The 19,388-nt window shown below is 43.3% G+C and overlaps 4 protein-coding genes and 1 long non-coding RNA gene across 10 annotated transcripts; 2 read left to right on the top strand and 3 right to left on the bottom strand.

The window, feature by feature from the left end:
• The first annotated feature begins 1,380 nt into the window (after positions 1-1,380).
• rcc1l (RCC1 like) lies at positions 1,381-4,127 on the top strand. Of its 2 annotated transcripts, none has more exons than XM_088397954.1 (11): positions 1,381-1,503; positions 1,856-2,149; positions 2,218-2,347; positions 2,418-2,546; positions 2,641-2,707; positions 2,774-2,910; positions 2,987-3,168; positions 3,248-3,335; positions 3,429-3,602; positions 3,685-3,770; positions 3,939-4,127. In XM_088397954.1, the coding sequence occupies exons 1-11, from the start codon at positions 1,459-1,461 to the stop codon at positions 4,014-4,016; spliced, it is 1,410 nt and encodes a 469-aa protein (XP_088254080.1). In that variant the 5' UTR covers positions 1,381-1,458; the 3' UTR covers positions 4,017-4,127. The 2 variants fall into 2 exon arrangements, with proteins under 2 accessions (XP_088254080.1, XP_088254082.1); XM_088397956.1 differs by having other exon boundaries at positions 1,406-1,556.
• Positions 1,498-11,711, bottom strand: LOC148386511 (uncharacterized). 2 transcript variants are annotated; one of them, XR_015862959.1, is made up of 6 exons: positions 11,475-11,710; positions 11,146-11,202; positions 4,526-4,644; positions 4,254-4,410; positions 3,930-4,012; positions 1,498-2,131 (listed from the first exon to the last, which is right to left on the bottom strand). It is a non-coding gene; the product is annotated as an uncharacterized LOC148386511 (long non-coding RNA). The 2 variants fall into 2 exon arrangements; XR_015862958.1 differs by having other exon boundaries at positions 3,930-4,410; positions 11,475-11,711.
• On the top strand, positions 4,111-11,358 carry pou2f3 (POU class 2 homeobox 3). Of its 2 annotated transcripts, none has more exons than XM_088397958.1 (13): positions 4,111-4,619; positions 4,695-4,752; positions 7,645-7,673; positions 8,173-8,274; positions 8,347-8,452; positions 8,517-8,605; positions 8,893-9,069; positions 9,144-9,285; positions 9,496-9,629; positions 9,694-9,843; positions 9,916-9,961; positions 10,036-10,153; positions 10,659-11,358. In XM_088397958.1, exons 2-13 carry the CDS (start codon positions 4,704-4,706, stop codon positions 10,696-10,698), a joined length of 1,182 nt encoding a protein of 393 aa, XP_088254084.1. In that variant the 5' UTR covers positions 4,111-4,619; positions 4,695-4,703; the 3' UTR covers positions 10,699-11,358. The 2 variants fall into 2 exon arrangements, with proteins under 2 accessions (XP_088254084.1, XP_088254083.1); XM_088397957.1 differs by having other exon boundaries at positions 4,113-4,482.
• A 524-nt stretch (positions 11,712-12,235) lies between the features above and the next one.
• On the bottom strand, positions 12,236-16,712 carry slc37a2 (solute carrier family 37 member 2). Of its 2 annotated transcripts, none has more exons than XM_088397953.1 (18): positions 16,130-16,712; positions 15,417-15,498; positions 15,261-15,351; positions 15,124-15,202; positions 14,917-15,052; positions 14,539-14,615; positions 13,916-14,082; positions 13,789-13,853; positions 13,597-13,698; positions 13,436-13,526; positions 13,306-13,368; positions 13,150-13,235; positions 13,037-13,085; positions 12,886-12,959; positions 12,750-12,828; positions 12,593-12,690; positions 12,471-12,535; positions 12,236-12,394 (listed from the first exon to the last, which is right to left on the bottom strand). In XM_088397953.1, the coding sequence occupies exons 1-18, from the start codon at positions 16,186-16,188 to the stop codon at positions 12,379-12,381; spliced, it is 1,479 nt and encodes a 492-aa protein (XP_088254079.1). In that variant the 5' UTR covers positions 16,189-16,712; the 3' UTR covers positions 12,236-12,378. The 2 variants fall into 2 exon arrangements, with proteins under 2 accessions (XP_088254079.1, XP_088254078.1); XM_088397952.1 differs by having other exon boundaries at positions 13,597-13,743; positions 13,816-13,853.
• Positions 16,713-16,917: 205 nt separating this feature from the next.
• On the bottom strand, positions 16,918-19,363 carry ccdc15 (coiled-coil domain containing 15). Of its 2 annotated transcripts, none has more exons than XM_088397959.1 (10): positions 18,992-19,363; positions 18,734-18,871; positions 18,605-18,661; positions 18,420-18,536; positions 18,211-18,336; positions 17,794-17,886; positions 17,619-17,722; positions 17,330-17,527; positions 17,124-17,272; positions 16,918-17,053 (listed from the first exon to the last, which is right to left on the bottom strand). In XM_088397959.1, exons 1-10 carry the CDS (start codon positions 19,154-19,156, stop codon positions 17,004-17,006), a joined length of 1,197 nt encoding a protein of 398 aa, XP_088254085.1. In that variant the 5' UTR covers positions 19,157-19,363; the 3' UTR covers positions 16,918-17,003. The 2 variants fall into 2 exon arrangements, with proteins under 2 accessions (XP_088254085.1, XP_088254086.1); XM_088397960.1 differs by having other exon boundaries at positions 18,235-18,336; positions 18,992-19,362.
• Positions 19,364-19,388: the final 25 nt, after the last annotated feature.

Genomic DNA, 19,388 nt, shown 5'->3' with positions numbered 1-19,388 from the left:
GCTTCAAAGTCCTCAAAATAAAAAGACTCGTTTTATGTGCCAAGTATTTTTTTAAACTATTTCCTTGGCAGCTTTAATGATACACTCCTATTTTTAACACTTTATTTAACATCGAATATCACAAACTATGAAAGGACCGAAACAGTAATGGAATACGCAACTATAGAGCATTAGCGCCCTCTGCGGGAAACAGGTTGTACTGCACCCACCCCACACAATGCTATGTCTTGACCACAACTTCTGAAACTAATGGCCCATCTACTGTTACCCACGACCTAATTCACGTGGAAACCGTCAAATAACTCAAAGCACGGATTAAATTATCTTTACAAAATAATATTACATCTCATTAGACTTGATGATTTTCTCTAGTCACCGAAGGGATACTACTCCATATAAAAAAAGAAGGAAACACAGCATGCAGTACCTTTCGAAAATATGTTGGCGTCTAGATGTTCAGATAGACGACCAGCAACCGACGTTGAGCCTCAACTCTTGTAGTTTGGACATCAGCTTTTGCGTGGAAAACATACAAAACAACATGGAGGTCAAACGCTTTTTCCTAATTAACGTTTGATCGACAGCTGAGTGGCAGTTGTGGGCGGGGTCGCTGACAAGCCACCTTTGTTGATATTGTTCTACGATAGCTAGCTAGCTAGCTAGCGAGCTACAAACAAACTCGAGGAGCTCGTGTCGTAATGATGCTCCTGCATATTGAATGAATGAATGACAAAAAATGACAAATATTCTCAAACATCCCCTGATTTTAATCTTTCAAAAAACTGCCCGTTTATGGGCCAAATATTCTTTTTGTTAAACAATTTCCTTGACAGTTTTAATGATACACTCTCTTATTTTTAACACTTTACTTAACATCGAATATCACAAACTATGAAAGGACCGAAACAGTAACAGAATACTCAACTGTAGAGCATTAGCGCCCTCTGCGGGAAAAATGTTGTCTTGCACCCACATAATGTCTTTTGACCACAACTTCTGAAACTAATGGCCCATCTGCTGTTACCCACTACCTAATTCACCTGGAAACCGTCAAATAACTCAAAGCACGGATTGAATTATCTTTATAAAATGATATTACGTCTCAGACTTTTTCATGATCTTCTCTAGTCACCGAAGGAATAATGGAAATGCGAATCACTCACTCGCTGAACGGGAAATGCAATTCACAACTCGTTCGTGAACAGGAAGTTACGTCATTTTCTTCTTTGTTTTGTTTTACAGCGAGGTGGCACCAGTTCAATGGGCATTACCGACACCTACTGGTTGAAGTCATATGAACTGAAAAAAGAACGAATCACTGTAGGAAGTAATTCGTTCACTCTCGTTCACTGAAAAGATTCGTTTCTTTGAACAAATCGTTCACTCACGAGCCAACACTAACAGAAGAGACGAAGAAGAAAAGAAAGCGGAATTAGAAACATTTCTCTTCCGGGTTGAATGTACCGGTACGTAAATAAACACGCGAGGATGTCATCGGAAAATGTAATCGTTTAATCAAGTTTTTCTTTCTGAATAAAACACATGAAAGGTGGAAAGTAAGTCCATTGTGTTCCGTGAGCGTGCTTTTGTAGAAAAAAAGCTCAAACCGCTGTGTCTTAGTTGCCTGCTGGTACGCAAGCAGCATTTCATTTACACTAAGTTCTTACTATCTATAAAATAATTTTATTTAAATGACCCTCACTCGGTAAATAAAGCTTTTGTGTGTGTGTGTGTGTGTGTGTGCGTGCATGGTTTTTTTATCCAATAAAAACAATTATTTCTGATATACATTTTTAGCATTATATACAAAGCAGGTCATATTGCTTGTTGAACCTTGTTAATTGATGTTTTGCAGTTGAGCATCATGTCTCTTCCACAAGCTCGACGGCGCCTCCTCTCCTCCTTTAAATTCTATTCTTGCGGCCACGCCACCTTCAGCAACGCTTCAAACCCGCAGGAGAAACCCGGCAGCAGCATCCCGGTCTTCCAGTACGTGGGTCAGCACAAGAAACCCAGCCACAAAGTGTTCGTATGGGGCTTCAGCTTCACGGGAGCGCTGGGCATCCCCAGCTTTGTGCGCCCCGACAGCGGCAGGAAGAAGCCTCGCAAGTATCAGCTGACGCCTTACCGACTGGAGACAGAAGACAGGGTAAGAACAAATACACACATCCCGCCCCCAGCTGGAGTTGTGTAAATAGTCGCGCTATTTTGTTTTAGATTTCATCTGCCGCCTGCGGTTATGGCTTCACTCTCCTGGCGTCCGCCACTAAAGATGTAACCAAGCTTTGGGGCGCCGGCCTCAACAAGGACTCGCAGCTCGGCTTTCAGCGCTCACAGAGCAATCGGGGTAAGATTCCGAATCCCCTTCCACCGTGCAGAAACAGATCATCCATAATTCATCCATTTTGTGTGTTCAGGTCAGAGTTACGATTACGTCTTGGAGCCGTCGCCTGTACAGCTGCCGCTCCGAGAACCGCAGAAAACACGCGTAACGCAGGTGTCATGCGGACGGGCGCACGCGCTCGTGCTCACCGATCGCGAGGGAGGTCAGTCCCCGCCTCGTGTGAATGTTAATTAGCATCCAGATGCTGTCAATCATTTCTGGCAATCATACTTTTAAGTGATTGTTCTCCCTCTCAGTGTTCAGCATGGGCAACAACGCTTACGGCCAGTGTGGGCGACATATCGTGGAAGACGAAGCTTACAGGTGTGAGCATCTCGCTAAAATGCCGGCGTTTTTTTCTAAAGCTGACGTTTGGTTGCTTCTTCACAGCGGAAGTCACATGATTCACAAAATAAAAGGCATGGATGGCCGCGTGGTGCAGGTGGCGTGCGGACAGGACCACAGCCTCTTCCTAACGGAGACGGGGCGGGTCTACGCCTGCGGGTGGGGAGCGGACGGGCAGACGGGTCAGTTTGGGTTTCTACGTATACATCATTGGACAGTTTCTCATAATGAGGACACTCATGAGGTCGGTGCTTGCAGGTCTGGGGCACCACAAGGTGTGCTCTACCCCGACCGAGGTGCTGGGGGAGCTCTCGGGTGTGAAGGTCCAGCAGGTCAGCACGTACGCTGACTGCAGCCTGGCTGTGTCTGTCGACGGGCAGCTGTATGGATGGGGGAACTCGGAATATCTTCAGCTGGCCTCCGTCACAGACACCACCCAGGTGAGCATGACCATAGTGGCGGAAATATTTTTACCTCAGGAACCCGCCCCTCCCTCACGGCTCCAACTTTGGTTTCCAGATCAACTCCCCTCGTCGGTTGCCTCTGCCAGGCTGCGGTCGGGTGGTGCAGGCTGCATGCGGAGGCACGCAGGTGGCTGTTCTGAATGGTTAGTCAGTCCAAACAAAAAAAAAAAAAAATCCCTCTACATATTGCATTTTATCTTTTCTGGTTGTCTTATTAGTATTTTTTTTTTCTTCAGAAAAAGGCGAGGTATTTGTTTGGGGGTATGGGATTTTGGGGAAAGGCCCCTTGCTGTCAGAGTCCTGCTCCCCAGAGATGATCCCGCCCTCCCTGTTTGGACGCTCCGACTTTAACCCCTCTGTCACCGTCACCAAGATCCGATGCGGCCTCACTCACTTCGCTGCCGTTACCGGTAAAATCGTGGCTTTTTACAAATTGACGCAAGGATAAACGGCTCCCTTGATGTTTAAATTTGTTTTTTTTTATGGTTACAGATCGTGGCGAGCTCTTCGTGTGGGGAAAGAACCTCCGAGGGTGTTTGGGAATCGGGAAAAAAGATGACCAGTTCTTCCCATGGAGAGTAAGGGAGGGGTCGGGGGGGTGTCAACAAATAAGAATTAAATAAATGTTGGAATAAAATAGAAATAGAGTAATTTAAAAATGCTATTATTATTCAAATAAATACATTTTGATGTCCAATTTGAGTAAAAACAAAATGTAACTGTAATGCATGTGTTACTGGTTTCAGGTTACTGTTCCCGGTCAAGTGGTGGATGTAGCGTGTGGTGTGGACCACATGGTGGCGCTGGTCAAGTCCCTCCTCTGAGTAGGAATAAAAAGCATCTTTGAGCTCCAAAGTGGAAAGCACATTTTAAATGCAACATATGTAAACTAAAAACTTTGTACATGTTTGTAAAATAAATCATCTAGTGCATGATTAAGTTTGCCCTCTTGATTTATTCTTAAACTGTAGACTTGTTGCTAGGAAGGATTCGGAGGGCACTAGGGCAAATAAATATCGCCATGGATTTTGAAACTTTTCAACTTATCTTGTTTTTCTCGCACAGAAGTCGCCGGCAGTGCGAATCTTGAGTGTGTGCTTTCGCAGTAGGCCTCGTTGTTGTTTTATGCAAAGCGTGCGGAGCGCGATAGGACGCGCCGCAATGTATGCAAATGAGCCTCTCGGGCACAAGCGCCGCACAGGTGAGCCTTCCTCCACTCTGGAAAATGACAAAGTAAGTCAGTTGTCGAGACGGATTTGGCATTCTTGCATCGCTAAACAGACATTTGAGGTAAGTTTCTCCCTCCTCCAAAATCCAAAATGAACTGACTCACTTTTTCTGTGCTTTTCTGGGAGTCTCCTTCCATGAATATTATAAGCAGCACATGATGTGGTGATGGTGGTGGTGAGAGCTCATTAGAATAAAGTGTAGGTGATTTTCCTGAGCCTTGTCCTGTCGAAATGATATAGGAAAATCAGCTGAATTGTATTTTGTCATCGCAGGTCAGGAAGATGAGCGCAGATACTCTGGAGCAGTCGGACACTCAGGGGGAACAGACAAGTGAGGCCGTCTTACACTCTTCTTTGTTCGCATGATTCGTAAAATGAACTCACGCTCGTTCGTTCATTTAGACGATCGGTGAGATTCGTTAAGATATTTATCGGGATGATTAATCTATTCGGGATTGTGTGAAACTAAAGTTGGGAGTAGTCTGAATGTAAAATATAAATAAGAGTCAATTGAAAAGAACGATAGATTTAAGAATGGTATTATTCAAAAGTTTTAATACGTATATTAAGTATAATATGTGATTACATGTGTATATATTCTGGGTACATACAGTGTGCATAAATATATATACATATATATTTATTTATATATACGCAGGTATATAATGATCTAAAATTATGCCGCACAATCAATAATTCATCAGCGCTGTTGCGAAATCTGTGATTTATTTTAATTGTCATTTTGCATGCTGTTTAACCGTTTTATTCATGAAGTCAATTTTCAATTGAAAGTGGGGAAGGTGTTTGTTTGTAGACACCTCACAGGCAGATTCAGTGAAATCATTTATGACATTATAATGAGGATTTATATTTGGTTTCTGGTTACTTGATGTTCCTAATAAATTGACACGAGTGGTTAGTGATAGAGGAAAATCCTGTGTGCCCTGCTCAAGTATTCCTCAGTGCATGTTTAATCATAACTTGACGGAAATGAAAAGAAAAATCTTCAAAAGGGAGCACAGCACTTCAGCTTTACTGTAAAACTGACTCATTAAAAAAAAAAAAGTTTCAGTTTTCCAAATTTTAAAACCTATCACGAGGATAATCATGGAATGAAGTAGTCGCTAAAAATAAAAAAAAAATGAAAAAACATGAACATGTTTAATACAAACACAGCAGACAAAAGAAAATTAATCATAATCGTAAACAATCCAAGCATCATTTTGTCCCAGCAAAGCATAATGCTAACATGCTAACATAAAACCATCTTTTAGTGAAGCCCCAGTTAATACATAAAAAAGAAATGTGTGTGTGTCCAAACAAGGATCCCTTTGACCCATGGAGAACTCGCTGCGGGCATGCGAGCCTTTGTCTGCGCGTGTGTGTGCGTGTGTGTGTATAGTGGCAGTTGGTCGCCATAGCAGGATGGCCCCGAGGCCTGTTTGCTGAGAAATGCCGGCTGCCTCACGGCTGAGGACGGCAACAAAATACAAAACAATAAATGGGAACTGTCAACAGAAATGCAGAACTTCCCTTTCAAACAATGGCCGAGTGTATGCGAGCCAGAAAAATGTGTAGATGCATTCCATTTCTTAGAATAGATATCGAATTAATATTGGAGAGGTTATCGGGATCCATTCATTTACAGTCATACTAAAAATATAAACGAGGTGGAAGCCCTCCCCTCTGCTTGGAAGAACAAATATGTATTCTTTTTCTACCAATATAATTAAATCATCGTTAAAAAGGTGCCAGCCCTCGCCTGGAGTGAAGGCTGGCTAGATTGCATTGATGTTTTTCCAAAATGTTTTTTTTTCATGCTAATCGAGTCTTTGATCAGAATGTTTGCATTCTGTTTTTTGGGGGGGAAATATTTTATCCTAATTGGAGCGCTTCCAGCGAAGGTGTGTGATTATTCGGAGATATATACATGAATAAATACTTATTTAGATACGGAGTCACACCCGAGTTGAGTTGCAACGTAAGAAACGTTCAAGTAAGCATGAAGTGACTACTCGCTAATATAAATGTGGGACTTTTTAATTGTTTTGTCTAGTTAAAGTAAGTTGATAAAATATTTAGATCTGCGGTCCATGTAGTAAAGCAGTGGAAATGTTTGGCGTTATTTATAATCAGGAATGTTAGCATAAAAAAAATGCATCTCAACTTAATTGCCATTTAAAATAAATGTCACATTCATTCATATTTACTCAAACCAGTGTTGTCCAAAGTCACCCATTTCAATATTCATTTTTAATGTCCTTTATGATGCTAATTTTAATGTGGCTCTTCCTCACAACGCAAATAATAAAATATATTACTCTCATCAACAACAACAAAGTATTTTAATGTCAGCTTTTTTTTTTTAAATAAGATCCTCAATAACTTTCATTAAATCATGCAAATATTTTTGGGGGTAAAAATGCTTTCTTAAATGATTTATCATGATTATATGCATCTTTTTTAATAATAGTTTCACGTAAGTGACCTGCCAATATATTTTTGTTTTGTTACATTGTACTCTACTGAAGTTTTAAAACAAATGGAACTTTTGAAAAAAATCTTAAAAATAACTATAATAAAATAATATTTTTTAACTTAGTACGCTAAGTTGAAATAAAACAAAAAATTAAATTAAAAATAAGTTAAAATAAAATAAAAAATTAAACTAAAAATATCTTTTTTTCTACTATTTTTTTAACTTAGCTAAGTTAAAAAATATCTAACAAAAAAAAGATTTTTTTTACATTTTTTTTTGTCATGCGTGTGTGTGTGTTAGAAGTCAGCAAAAGTCAAATTTGCATTTCATGGTCATTTTCATACTGGAACTTTGCCATCCGGGCTGCTTGCCCTCAGGGTGGGGCGGGTGGGGGCGACATTTGACACGGTGGGGGCAAGCGAGCGCTCGGGTGTTGGGGTTGTTGCTGTATTTGCATGAGGCCACGTTAGTGTCTCTCCCGTCACGCACGCACATCCATAGCGCTCCATTTGACATTCAAATGGCGACACACCCACGAAAGCCACTCTCCTCCTCGTCCATCAGCATCCTCACAGTATAAACATCTCCACGTCCATTTGTCTGTCTGCCTGCCTTCCAATGAATTCAAATCCGTTGTGATTGCGCAATCCCATCGAGATACAATCGAGTGAAATTTCCCCAGATTGAGTGAGCACATGAAAAAAAAACATTTTAATCATGTTTACTCTCTTCTTGTCCTTTCAGAGCTCAAATCATCTGGATTCCACCGACCAGTAAGTTAGATTCATTCAAATCCTTCAAATCCAAGAATGCCGTTGGAGCTAAGCATCAACGATATTGACAACGCCATTGCCCAATAAACTCTTTTTTTTGGACATCTAACATCCTCAGGACAAACCAGCAGCAAAGACCCCACCCACCACACCCCCCATGTCAATAATCCTCTCAGCGCTCCTGAATCACCTCAAATAGTTTGCAGCTATTTGGATACTTCTCCAAACACTTTTTTGGCAGCTGGGAATTTTTGTTTCCATTTTTTTTTTCCCTCTAGGAGGTGCCACAGCTTTCAGGGGCTGCTCTGCGTGGTGTGTGTGTGTGTCTATTTGCATAGTGGCTCGCCTGAAGGGAGGGAGTATGTCACTCGTTGCAACTTGTATAGCGACCAAACTGGTCCTGAAGTGAAAAAATATATATACACACACACACACGCACACACACTCGTGACTGTACTTTTCGTAGTATGTCATTTTTTTGTGTGTGGAATTATTGCAGATCAAGACCGAGGACATCAACGACTCATCCCACCTGATTTCCTCGCTGAAGACATGTCACATGACGCAAAGTCCGTCCATGCACGCTTCGCACATGACTGGGGTAAATGGAAATAATGATTAGACATGAGAAAACATTGTTTACATTAGTTTGAACTGTCGCCATGGTGATCAGGACCTGACGTCCCTGCACAGCATGCACAGCATGGTCCTGATGCCCCCGTCTCACTTGTCTTCTCCGCCCCCCTTCCTGCTGTCCCAGAACGCCCCTAGTCATCAAGGTAACCACCACCGCCACAAAAACTCACCCTAAAACCAAAACCTGGTTCTAAACTTCCACCACAGCTCTTCTGCAGCAGAACCTGATGTCGCTGCCGGGGCAGAACCAGAACGGTCTCCTGCATCACCAGCCCGGCTTGGCTTTGACTCCGCAGGTTAATGCTCCCCCCCTCCCCTCCCAGTCTACACAATCTGTATAGGCAAACCATACAGATGATGGAGAATCCTAATTATCAAAGGAGATGAGCATTTGTCTAATCAAACATGACTAAGGTATGGATCCGGTGTAGGAACATTTGGTGAGTTCAGATTGAGGGAGCTTAAAGGCTTTTTTTTTGTGGAATTTGAGGAACATCAGATTGAGGATTTTTGTGTTTGAGTCTCTTGTATACTGTCAAATCACACAAATTCCTGGAAAATGAACATGACCAAATTGTTGCAGGCGATGAGTCGTTCGGGTTTGGTGGGCCCCTCGCTGGACAACCACATGGACATGTCCCACCTGCAGATGGTCAAACAAATGGCGCTGCCGCCCCAGGAAGAACCCAGCGACCTGGAGGAGCTGGAGCAGTTTGCTAAGGCCTTCAAGCAGAGGCGTATTAAACTGGGCTTCACGCAGGTATAGATCTCCAAAACCATTCCGAGCAACTTTTTGGGCAGATGTTGACGGGATTCCGTTGTGATCCATTCCAGGGTGACGTGGGCCTGGCCATGGGCAAGCTGTACGGCAACGACTTCAGCCAGACCACCATTTCCCGCTTCGAGGCTCTTAACTTGAGCTTCAAGAACATGTGCAAGCTCAAACCTCTGCTGGAAAAGTGGCTGAGTGACGCAGGTAGATTTGCATGGGATTAGAAAAAGCCTCTTCAAATTCCAAAAATTCCAATTTCATTCCACCTGTTACCCTCAAAAATATCAACTTTTCAAGAGTAAATATAAAAATTAAGCAACGATGTAGTTGCATAAGTGCGCACACCCTCTTTAAATGGGGATGTAGCTGTGCTCACAATTCACCATGAACCCTAAATTAGTTGAACATTTTCAGAGAACTCCCCTTCCGACTGCATGAACAGCGCCACCTCCTTGCCGCCGCTGATGGAAGGCTACGGCCGCAAGCGTAAAAAGAGGACCAGCATTGAGACCAACATCAAGGTCACGCTGGAGAAGCGCTTCCTCGACGTGAGTCACACATCTGATTGACTTTTGACCATTACGGCAAGTACACGCTGGGGCCATCTTGCAGAACCCCAAGCCCAACTCCGAGGAGATCACGCTGATTTCCGAGCAGCTAGCCATGGAGAAGGAGGTAGTCCGGGTTTGGTTCTGCAACCGGCGCCAGAAGGAGAAGCGGATCTACTGCCCGGTCACCAGCTTGCCTGTCAACTCCAGGATGGTCAGTCACTGGTCTTGAAAGCGGTTGTCCAAATAAAATAAAAAGATTATATATATTTTTTTTTTGATGTAGGCCACCGCAATGTCACGACCGTACAGCCCGCTAGCTTCAGGCGGAGGTGAGCAAGTTTCTTATGTCCGGTGTGATCCGTAACTTTGGTGCATTTAACAAATCTTGTTTTGCTTTCCGCAGTTTCTTCCAATTCATCTCCCAACTGCTTGAGCCGGGAAGTTTCCCCCGTCGGCCTGCCCATGTCCTCGGGCTCATTAACGTCTCACATCAACCCGCCGCCGTCTTACAGCGCTCCAGGGTGAGTTCCACGTTCATCACTGCATGATGTTGGATCCTCTTTTTGAAGTGCTTAGCCAGCATCTGGTGACAGCTCGAGGTAATTGCAAAACCCTTTAGGCGTGGGTGTCAACTGTTTGCAGACTTTCACTATTTTTTTAATTTATTGACATTACAAAAAATGACCTGATGGCACTCAATATTAAGTTTTTATTTAAGAGTTTTTTTTTAATTAAAGTGTTTTATTACATGAGTTTTGTATCATTTATCATTGCCATGTAAATGATTAAAAACAAAATAAAATGTTTGATTTTAATTACAATAGTTACTTTAAGATCTAATAAATAAAATGGATTTAGCTGTAGTTTGAATTGATCCAATTAAATTAAACCAAGCTGACCAAGTCGTGATGTTGATCCAGTTTCCGCTAATCTAATCACCCAATCACGATATTTAGTCAGTGAGTGAATGAATGAATGCAGCAATTGGATTATTTAAAGTAACACAATGTTCCATGTGTGTTTCAGGCAATGGAGCCGTTGGAATTCGACCGGCTATCACCTCTGAGGTACCTCAGCCACTTTGCTGATGTCTTGAATTTTCGAAGGATGTACAAAGAGTTGGAGAAGGAGATGAGGAAAACTTTGAAACAGTACCCAAGAAACATCGTGAGCTCTCGCCGTCAAGGCTTTCACGGTCCAGCTCATAAGCTTCTAAGTGTGAGACTGTTTAAAAAAAAAAAAAAATCCACTTTCATATGCACCATGTCCGTATGGCATGTTATTTTTATTTTGTTTGTCTACATGCAGTTTTTAATTTTAAACCACTGGCTTGCAAGCAAACAATGGTGCTGAGATTAGTGGGTTAACTAATTTTTTTGTTTGTGTTTTTTGCTGAAGATTGAATTTTAAATCCAAAATTAGACAAAAGAAACAAACTATAATTACAAACAAGTTCAGTGCAATAGTGGTCGAGGTTTAAACATCTGGCAAAAGACCATCAGATGACACTCACTTGAGAATCCAGTTTTTGAAGAAATGACGTGTGAAGGCTCAGAGGCTGAATGAAGACCTGTGGAATGATAAATAGATGTCAAAAAATCTTGAATGATCTACATACAACAATCATCTGAACATGTTGAATGGTTTGTAAATGGATAAAAATATAAAAACTCCACCTGTGGAATGGATCGTTAAAAGACTTTGATATAAAATTACGACGAATGGACTCTGAATTATATTTATGTATGAGTTTCAGTTCAGTTTAAATTTAAAAAGGTTAGATGTTGTATAGTTCTTGTCACACGCTTATCTTAAAACATTGTGGACAGCTTTTGCTCGTACCCTTTTTGAAGGTGGAGGTAGAAGGCCAAAATGGAGGCAAGCAGGCATGCACGAAGGTTTCAAAGGGTTCCAAGAAGTAGACTAAAGTTTGTTTTCTAAATTACAAGTTCCAAAAATGACAAGCTTGGAGCTGACTTGAAGTAGCTTGAAGCTACGTCACTACTATCTTCCTTCTTTGTCTAACTGAGACTGACTACCAATTGGGAGCAGCCTATTTACCTGATCAGGTGACTGATCAGGTGACCAAAGGCTTTGTCAAATAAAAGTCCGTGGCCCAAGGCCAGCGAATCTTTAACAAAAATAAGAATTTAAGCTAAGGAAATTAAATTGACTCCAACATATCCGGCCCCTTATAGCTACCACGTGTGGCTATAACAAAAAATTCAATTTTTGTAAAAAAAAGACAAGGCTTTTTTTTTTTTAATTGGTAAAAAAGTGACTGTAGTAAGGCTTTAGTGGTCAATTTTTTTTTTTAAATGATCTTTAAAAAAAAATGCATGTAAAATATGCAAATGTATGTATGTATGTTATTTAATTTTTTTTTTTTTTAAATAAATGACCATGTATAGTCAGGCTTTTTTGTAAAAAAAAAAAGACAATGTATAGTAAGGCTGAATGTAAGTGACTGAAGTGAGGCTTTAGTAGTCTTTTTTTGTTTTTTTAAATGATCTTTAAAAAAAAAATGCAGGCTTTCCAGTCACTAATATTGAGTTTACTTCATTAACGGGAGGGAAATCCCCAATAACGACAGTAAAGCCAAGTCTTGTATGTACACTTTACTGATAAAAGCATGGCAGAGTGAAGTTAGTCATTTAAAAAGTGTCTTGAGAGAAAACATTTTTGCTTGATGATGAGTCTCAGTTGGTGAAGAGCTGTTGTGACGTAGCTGACGCGCTTCCTCCATTTAAGTTTCCTTGTACCTGCAAGAAGACAACATGGATGAACTGACCCCGTAAACAAGCGGTCTAGACTTGTCGCCGTTTCGCAACTGCTCACCCTCTGATTCTCGGGATGCGTCCGCACCAACCTTGAGCTTCCTTGTAAACGAGCCTGGCCAGAAACTGCACAACGAAACCTGTCAAGTCACGCTGTGTTGCAAGACGGATTTTCTTCCTTACCAGACAAGCCAGCACGTCGGCGGAGATGAGCATGTAGAAGACGTTGTTCCAGCCCGACGGGGAAATGAGCCCGGCCAAAAGAGGACCCAGCGCCGCCCCTGCACCCGCATGGCGTTAATTTGACATCGATTTACGAATGGGCGAGAAGATCTCTTACCCACTGATCCCGTTCCGTCGATGATGGCTGTCACCGTGGACAACGCTCTGGAGTTACCTCTCAGGCTCTCGTGCGTGCCCTGAAAAAAAAGTCTAATGTCATTTTGATTGATAAAAAAGAAAAAAAAAAATCTTACCAGGTCGGCAGATACGGCAGTGGTGATGAGGGCGTACGGCCCGTTGACCAAGCCCCCGCAAAGCAAGAGCATGCCTAAGGAAATATCAATTTAATTTTAAATCAAAATATTCATGGAGAATAAAAGTGCGGCATTAATTTTTCTCTCTTACCAATCGTGGTGCCGAGGCTTCGTTGTCCGATGTGGTTGTAGAGGAAAAGCTACGACGGGAAGGTTTGTTGATAATTCACGTTGATTGGTGATAACCGAAAACGTGATACTCACCATGGGTGCGGCGACGAGCAGCATGACGCAACACGTGGTGGCTCGCCCGCCGGTGTAGTCGGACACGAGGCCCGCCATGATGCCGCCTGGTGAAACAAGCACCGCCATAAAATCATATCAGGATGGGATTTTTTTTTTTTTAAACTCAGAACTTACCCACAATTCCTCCCACATCAAAAAGCGTAGACATGTCTCCAGCTTCTTTGGCCTCGAAATGAGCTGAAGGACATAGACCCGTGAATCAGGCTGGTCATAATTTTGTGTGTGTGTGTGGTTGAACACCGACCAACGTTGGAGATGTAAAGCGGCAGCCAGTAGAGGAACGTGTAGCTGACGAGCTTGGCGAAGAGCAGACACAGCGAGAACTCCACCACGCCCTGCGGGACGCCAATCTCACGCTTGGGAAATACTCATCCATTGCTCAAACATTCTTGATGTTCAACTCACGGGTATGCTGAGGGCTCCGTAGAAGCTGATGGCCTCCGAGTGTCCGGCGGAGTTGTCGGGCGTGTCGACCACGACGGAACCGTTGGCCACGTGCGACGGACTCTGCAGGAGAGGCTCGGTCTCACCACTTTCATTTTCCGAGTCGTTCTGACGCACAAACACACACGTGCTGACACGGTTTGCCGTACGCACAATCTTGTCGGCCTTGTCGATGCTCACGTGATGCTGAGGAGGGCTGCAGTTGACGTCTTCGGGTTCTGGATGAAGGTGAAGGTTAGGAGGAGGGCAAGATCTCTGAGTCGGCCATTGAGGAACTCACTCTCGACCAGAAAGAAGAAGCAAAGGATGCCGGTGGAGGCGATGATGATGCCCGGCACGATGAAGGAGAGGCCCCACGCCGACGAGACGAAGACGCCGGCGATGAGCGAGCCCAGGATGTTGCCCACCGATGTATGAGAGTTCCACACGCCCATGATGAAGCCGCGCCTGGCCACAGACTTCAATTGCAATTGGGTCTCCACAACATGAATCCAACTTCATCTACGCAGGCTTTTAAGTGTTTCATTATTACAATGTCACAAAATGGTGGGCAAACTTTGGGGCAATTTAAAAGCTTCAACTGGATTAAAAAAGAAAAAAGGTCGTCGCTCTTCTAGACGTCTGGACAGAGTGGAACTTCCACCCAGGAATGGTGACTCAGCTCGTCCCAGTTTCCATCGTGTGAAACGAAAATTGCCAAGGTGGCCAAAACGTGCGGCTGCTGACTGACGAGAACGTGAAACGTGTTCATTGCGATGTGAAACGCGGAGCGGCGTTGCTCGCCCGCACTTCTAGGAAGTCGCGCTTTTGCAATTGGGGTGGGAATTTGTTAAGTCGTTGATGTGTCGAAATGCAGAGTCAGCACTAATTGGGTCGTGGATGGTTGTCACTGGAGATACTTACTTCCCTTTTCCGAACCAGTTGCCCACGCAGGCCACCACAGCCGGCCAGCCGGTAGTCTGCATCAAGCCGTTGAACACCTGCAGGGGGAGACAGATGAGTCCAGAAAAAAAAAAAAAAATCTGACTTTTGACCCTCCCTACTTATGCACTCAAGTGCAACCCCTGACTTGTGACTTCAGTCATGTGACTCAACAGCAGACACAAGTCAGCTGACAAAGACAGCCTTGACTGACTCAACTCTGGCCTTATCGAGCATATTTTTCCACGATTCAAATGATCAGCTCGTCAGCACGAGGCCTGATCGTTTGAGTACTGTACTAATGGTGAAAACAAAAATAAATGATGTCTAAGTCATTCCGAGGTGTTCCTCACAACGTACCTGGATGACGGCGTAGTAGCCCAAGGAATGGATTTTCCAGTAGAACCCGAGGCCGAACAGACAGGTGAACAAGCCGCTCATCAGCATACCAAAACTCAGGTAGTAACGTAGCGGCAGGCGCTCCCCGAAAATCCCACTGCGGACACGGCCGGCACATATTTCTACTTTCCAATTCAATCTGGAATTGACGTAAAGTTTCAAGCCAACCTGAAAAACATGCCGATGGCGTAGGCCACCAGGAAGGAGTTGTCCAACACCCCAAAGAGTGTCTTGTAGTTGTCCTGGTCTGGAGAGATAACACCTTGAGTGTCAAATAAAAAGTGTGTGTGTTATTTGGCACTCACCAAAAGGAGCCCAGTCGCACCAGGTGACATTGTTGGTGATGTTGACGTCGGCCGGGCGAATGACGCCGCTGCAGTTTCGGTGGAGTTCGCTCTGGCAAAACACAGAGGTGGGTTCGCGAATGTGGGCGATCACACGCCGTTGGGTTTTTTAGATACCTTGACGATGCTGATGGGCTTCCGAGACAGGTGGTAGGCGGTGTAGAAGAGGAAGGTGAGCAGCAGGATGAATCCTCGATACCTGGGCAGGAGAACATGGAGATCAAATAATCGTTATCATGAATGACACTTATTACAGTTGTGGTAATGACAAATAAAAAAATTATATATATATTTTTTTTTATGACGAAAACGCTCCCTTTGTGTTCACTCTTCCTTTAGCGAAACTGCATTACAAAAAGTGATTATTTATCAACGCCTCGTCATTCATTAACATACCATGCCGCCGCCCAAGTAGGATGAAACGATGTACTTTTCGTGATATAAAAGCCACAATTGGGTCACTAATTTCGGCCGAATTCTTTAAATACTACATATGTCTCTATTTAGCCCAACTTATTGATTTTATAAAGGTGAAATTGGTGCTAGTAAGGAAGATGTATAAAAAGGACATTTCTTAACCGAGTCTGGTGCGATCGGATTCTCTAGCTGGTAAGGCAAGTAAAACCCCGAGGGCGAGAACAAACTATGACAGACATCGTCAAATATAAATAAGGAATTGTGTTTACTGCTGTGATTGTCTATATTGATGTAGTTAGGTAAATCGTTAAAAGCCCCGCGGAGATAAGGACAAGTCGTCCGTCCACTCCAGAGAATGAGACGTTCACGGACTGAAAAACTGTGGGGGGAAAAACATATTTTTGTAAACTCACCAGCTATCCCGAGAAAAAGACGTGATGCAACGAATGCCGGGGGCCAGGGAAGCCTTCATGGTGGATAAAAATTTTTGTCGGGCGAAAAAATAAAAAACACTCAAATGCTTCTTCCAGTCATGATGAAAAGCGTCGATGAGACCGTGAAGGCACCACTGGGGGTCAATAGGCTGCTTATTTGCGTGTTGTTACGATCGTATAATGGATTCTTCAGTGAAAATTAAAAAAACTGCTAACTTGTTTTGCTATGCTTTCAAAAAGTGACATTTAAGGCACTGCCCGAAGTGGAAAACTAATGCTAACTGCTACTAGAGGACAGAAGCGGCCACTGGGCTTCCTGGTGGGATTCGATGTCCATCAACATCCAGACGACGTTCTCCATGGTGGCAGAGTTTAAATACGAGTCAGCCCGACCTCCAGAAGAATACCAACGCTTGCGAAAAAAAAAACCCTCCGAGTTGATATGCAGCTGCGAAGAGTGCTTATTAATAGCGGTTGGTTATTCCACAAGATTTTCCAGACGGAGTCACGAACCGTCCCTGGCGACACGTGATCGGAGGAGGGTGACGTCACAGCAAAGACAGGAAGTAGTCGAAGAGTCGCGAATTGTAAACAACTACAGAAAATAGAACACATTTTAATAAATAATTAGAATTAAGTAGAGAATTCATTTTCTGGATGATTTGTGTATGAAGGTGGAGAAGTCGAATAAAAAGAAAGAATATTGAATGACAAAGAATGATATACAATGATCTGACGATTTGAATTGGTCTCATAAAGGTAGAGGATTAAAAAATATTTTTATGGTTTATTTTGTGTAATTGGTTGAATTTTATGATTTGATGGTTGGTCTCCATCTCCTCAGTATTTTTTTTTACTTTAAATCCAAACTGGACACAGCTGCATGTAGTGCCTGCGCGTACTCTGCCAAGAGAACAATGTTTTTGTTAGAACGATTTTGCTTTTTCGTCACAAAGTCAGGTTAGTGTTGTACCTTTGGGATTGTTGTGGAAGACGCAGTTGTTGGCGCAAGTGTCGGGGTGCGAGTCCCAGAAAGAGGACGCGCAGCAGCACAGTGGTGGCAGATCCAACTTCTTGTCAGCCATTCGGTCCCGCACTTGGGATCTCAGAGCATCGATGTACCTGTACGCAAATCAATGGGGATGACACAATCGACAAGATCGGGTAACTTCTCATTACCTGGTGGTCACTATCCCTTTCTTGGTTTCCCGTTTCCTCTTCTCACGATAGGCCGCTCTCTCTACGTCCTCCAGCTTGAGGCGCTCCAGGATGAGCATCTCTCGCTCCTCTAGGTGCTGCCGGACATGCGTGAGCTGCCGGGTACGCTCCAGCTGCCGCTCCTCTTCCAGGCGAGCCTTTTCCTTGTCCGCTTTGATCCTTCGGGGTGGGAGGTGTAAGAGTTTAATGAGCTTGAGAGACTCGACCACTTTGTTGTGAGGGATGATCAGGTGTTGTGTTCCGTCGTCACCTCGCTGTCTTCTTCAGGTGCTTCCGGTGCTGGTTGTGTTCTTTGACGCGCTGCCGCTCGATGTTCATGTAGTGGCGGCGGTGCATCAGGAACTGCAACTGGCGCTGTAAAAAAGAGATAAGTCGGTATTTTACCGATTTTTTTTTTTCTCAAATGACTCACTATAGAACGGCACCTGTCTTCTCAACTCCTCCTGGTCCTGTAAAGTCCAAAGGATCTTGGAGATTCTCGAGTCAGACATCGCCGCGTCCCACTCGCATGCAATTGTCTGAAACCAGATTAGAATTTAGATTAGAATTCTGACACGTTGATTTAATTTTGTGATTTCAGACTTTTGCAAAGCACATAAAAATTGCTACAATTGTAACTTCCTTAAAAGGTGGGTGTCAAAATCAAAATATCAAAGGGGATAAACACAACACGCTCTCTGACCTGATTGGAATTATTTAAAGAAAAGTGAAGTTCGAGGGTTATATTTAATGTTGTTGGTCTTGAGATAAAGAGGAACTAAATGAGTCAAGACTATATTTTGTTCTCTTGATTCCTGGCGGACATGTTAATGTTAAAAATTGACACTTGTGGTTGAACACACCAAACCAGATTTGCAGCTGCTTACTGGGTGTCTAGGGTGGCTTCTGTATTCATCTTCCTCTTCATCATCATCTTCAAAATCCTCCTCCTCCTCCTCCTCCTCCCTCAGGGCGTCGCTTTCAGTCATCTATTGAGAACAATGGCAATTTGTTACCTCACATGATTACCATTTAAAAGGAAATCATGGAGGTGGGGACACGTAATGCTCACATGTCTGGCGAGCGAGATCTTGGAGCTGTCTGTGGAAGACTCTGACGTCTCATCCGTGGACTGGCTGGTCTGGCATGCTGCCAGTTTGAGTCGGACCTGTCTTGTACTGTCAAGGACCTGGAAAAAAAAATAAAAAAATCTTAAAAAGCATGTCACTTAAAAATCTGTCTCATCCTTAACTGTACCTCATTTATGTTTGCCTTTCCTGGCACACGTTTTGGGATTCCCATGTTAATAGAAGCCTGGACAAAATATTTGAAGATGCTGTTAGAACAAACACCTCATTTAATCACAATCCAAATTAACAACTTTACCAGTGAATGTGCTTCCTGTCGCCTCCTTTTGCTGATTACCGCCACACGATGGCGCACTTGCGCTTGAAATCTTTGCAGGGTTTTTTCATTCTCCCTCTGCTTCTCCGCCTGGAGTTCGTCAGTGTAAGAAGCCAAGTCCTAAAGGGGGTGTATTGATGTTTTTATCAAATTCAACATTATAAAATATGAAGGGGAAAAGAAATAGAGGCAATGCGGCCAAGTAACGGCTGCGCTTGACAACAAGCTTCAAGCACTCACACACGGATGCTCTTCAAACTCTTCGCCATCCTCCACCCAGGCTCCCACGGCCACGATCGGCTGGTTCCGCTCGGCCAACATCTTGCTGAAGCTGTACTCTTTCCCCCGCTTGTTGACAGCGATCTTCCGAGTCTTTTTCGCCGTTGTCGCCCGGTTAGCGAGCATGATCGTTGCTAAGAGATCACCAACTCTCGCGCAAGGAAACTCGCGAGTTTTGAGTTAAGCTTGTTTCATAGACTAGCATGAATGTTACGTTAACATCGATTTGTTAAATAAAGTAAATAATACAATTGTTAACTTACATCATTTTGTTTGTGTCAAAGCGACGTTAGAGATTTAAGTTTCGCTCGCTTCTTTTTTTTTGTTTGTGAGAATTGCAATGGCTCTCGGCTGCCCC

The sequence above is a fragment of the Syngnathus floridae genome, chromosome 15 (assembly GCF_059516105.1).
Source record: "Syngnathus floridae isolate MCC-2025c chromosome 15, RoL_Sflo_1.0, whole genome shotgun sequence".
Classification (NCBI taxonomy): Eukaryota; Metazoa; Chordata; class Actinopteri; order Syngnathiformes; family Syngnathidae; genus Syngnathus; species Syngnathus floridae.
This window is presented reverse-complemented; position numbering and strand designations above follow the sequence as displayed.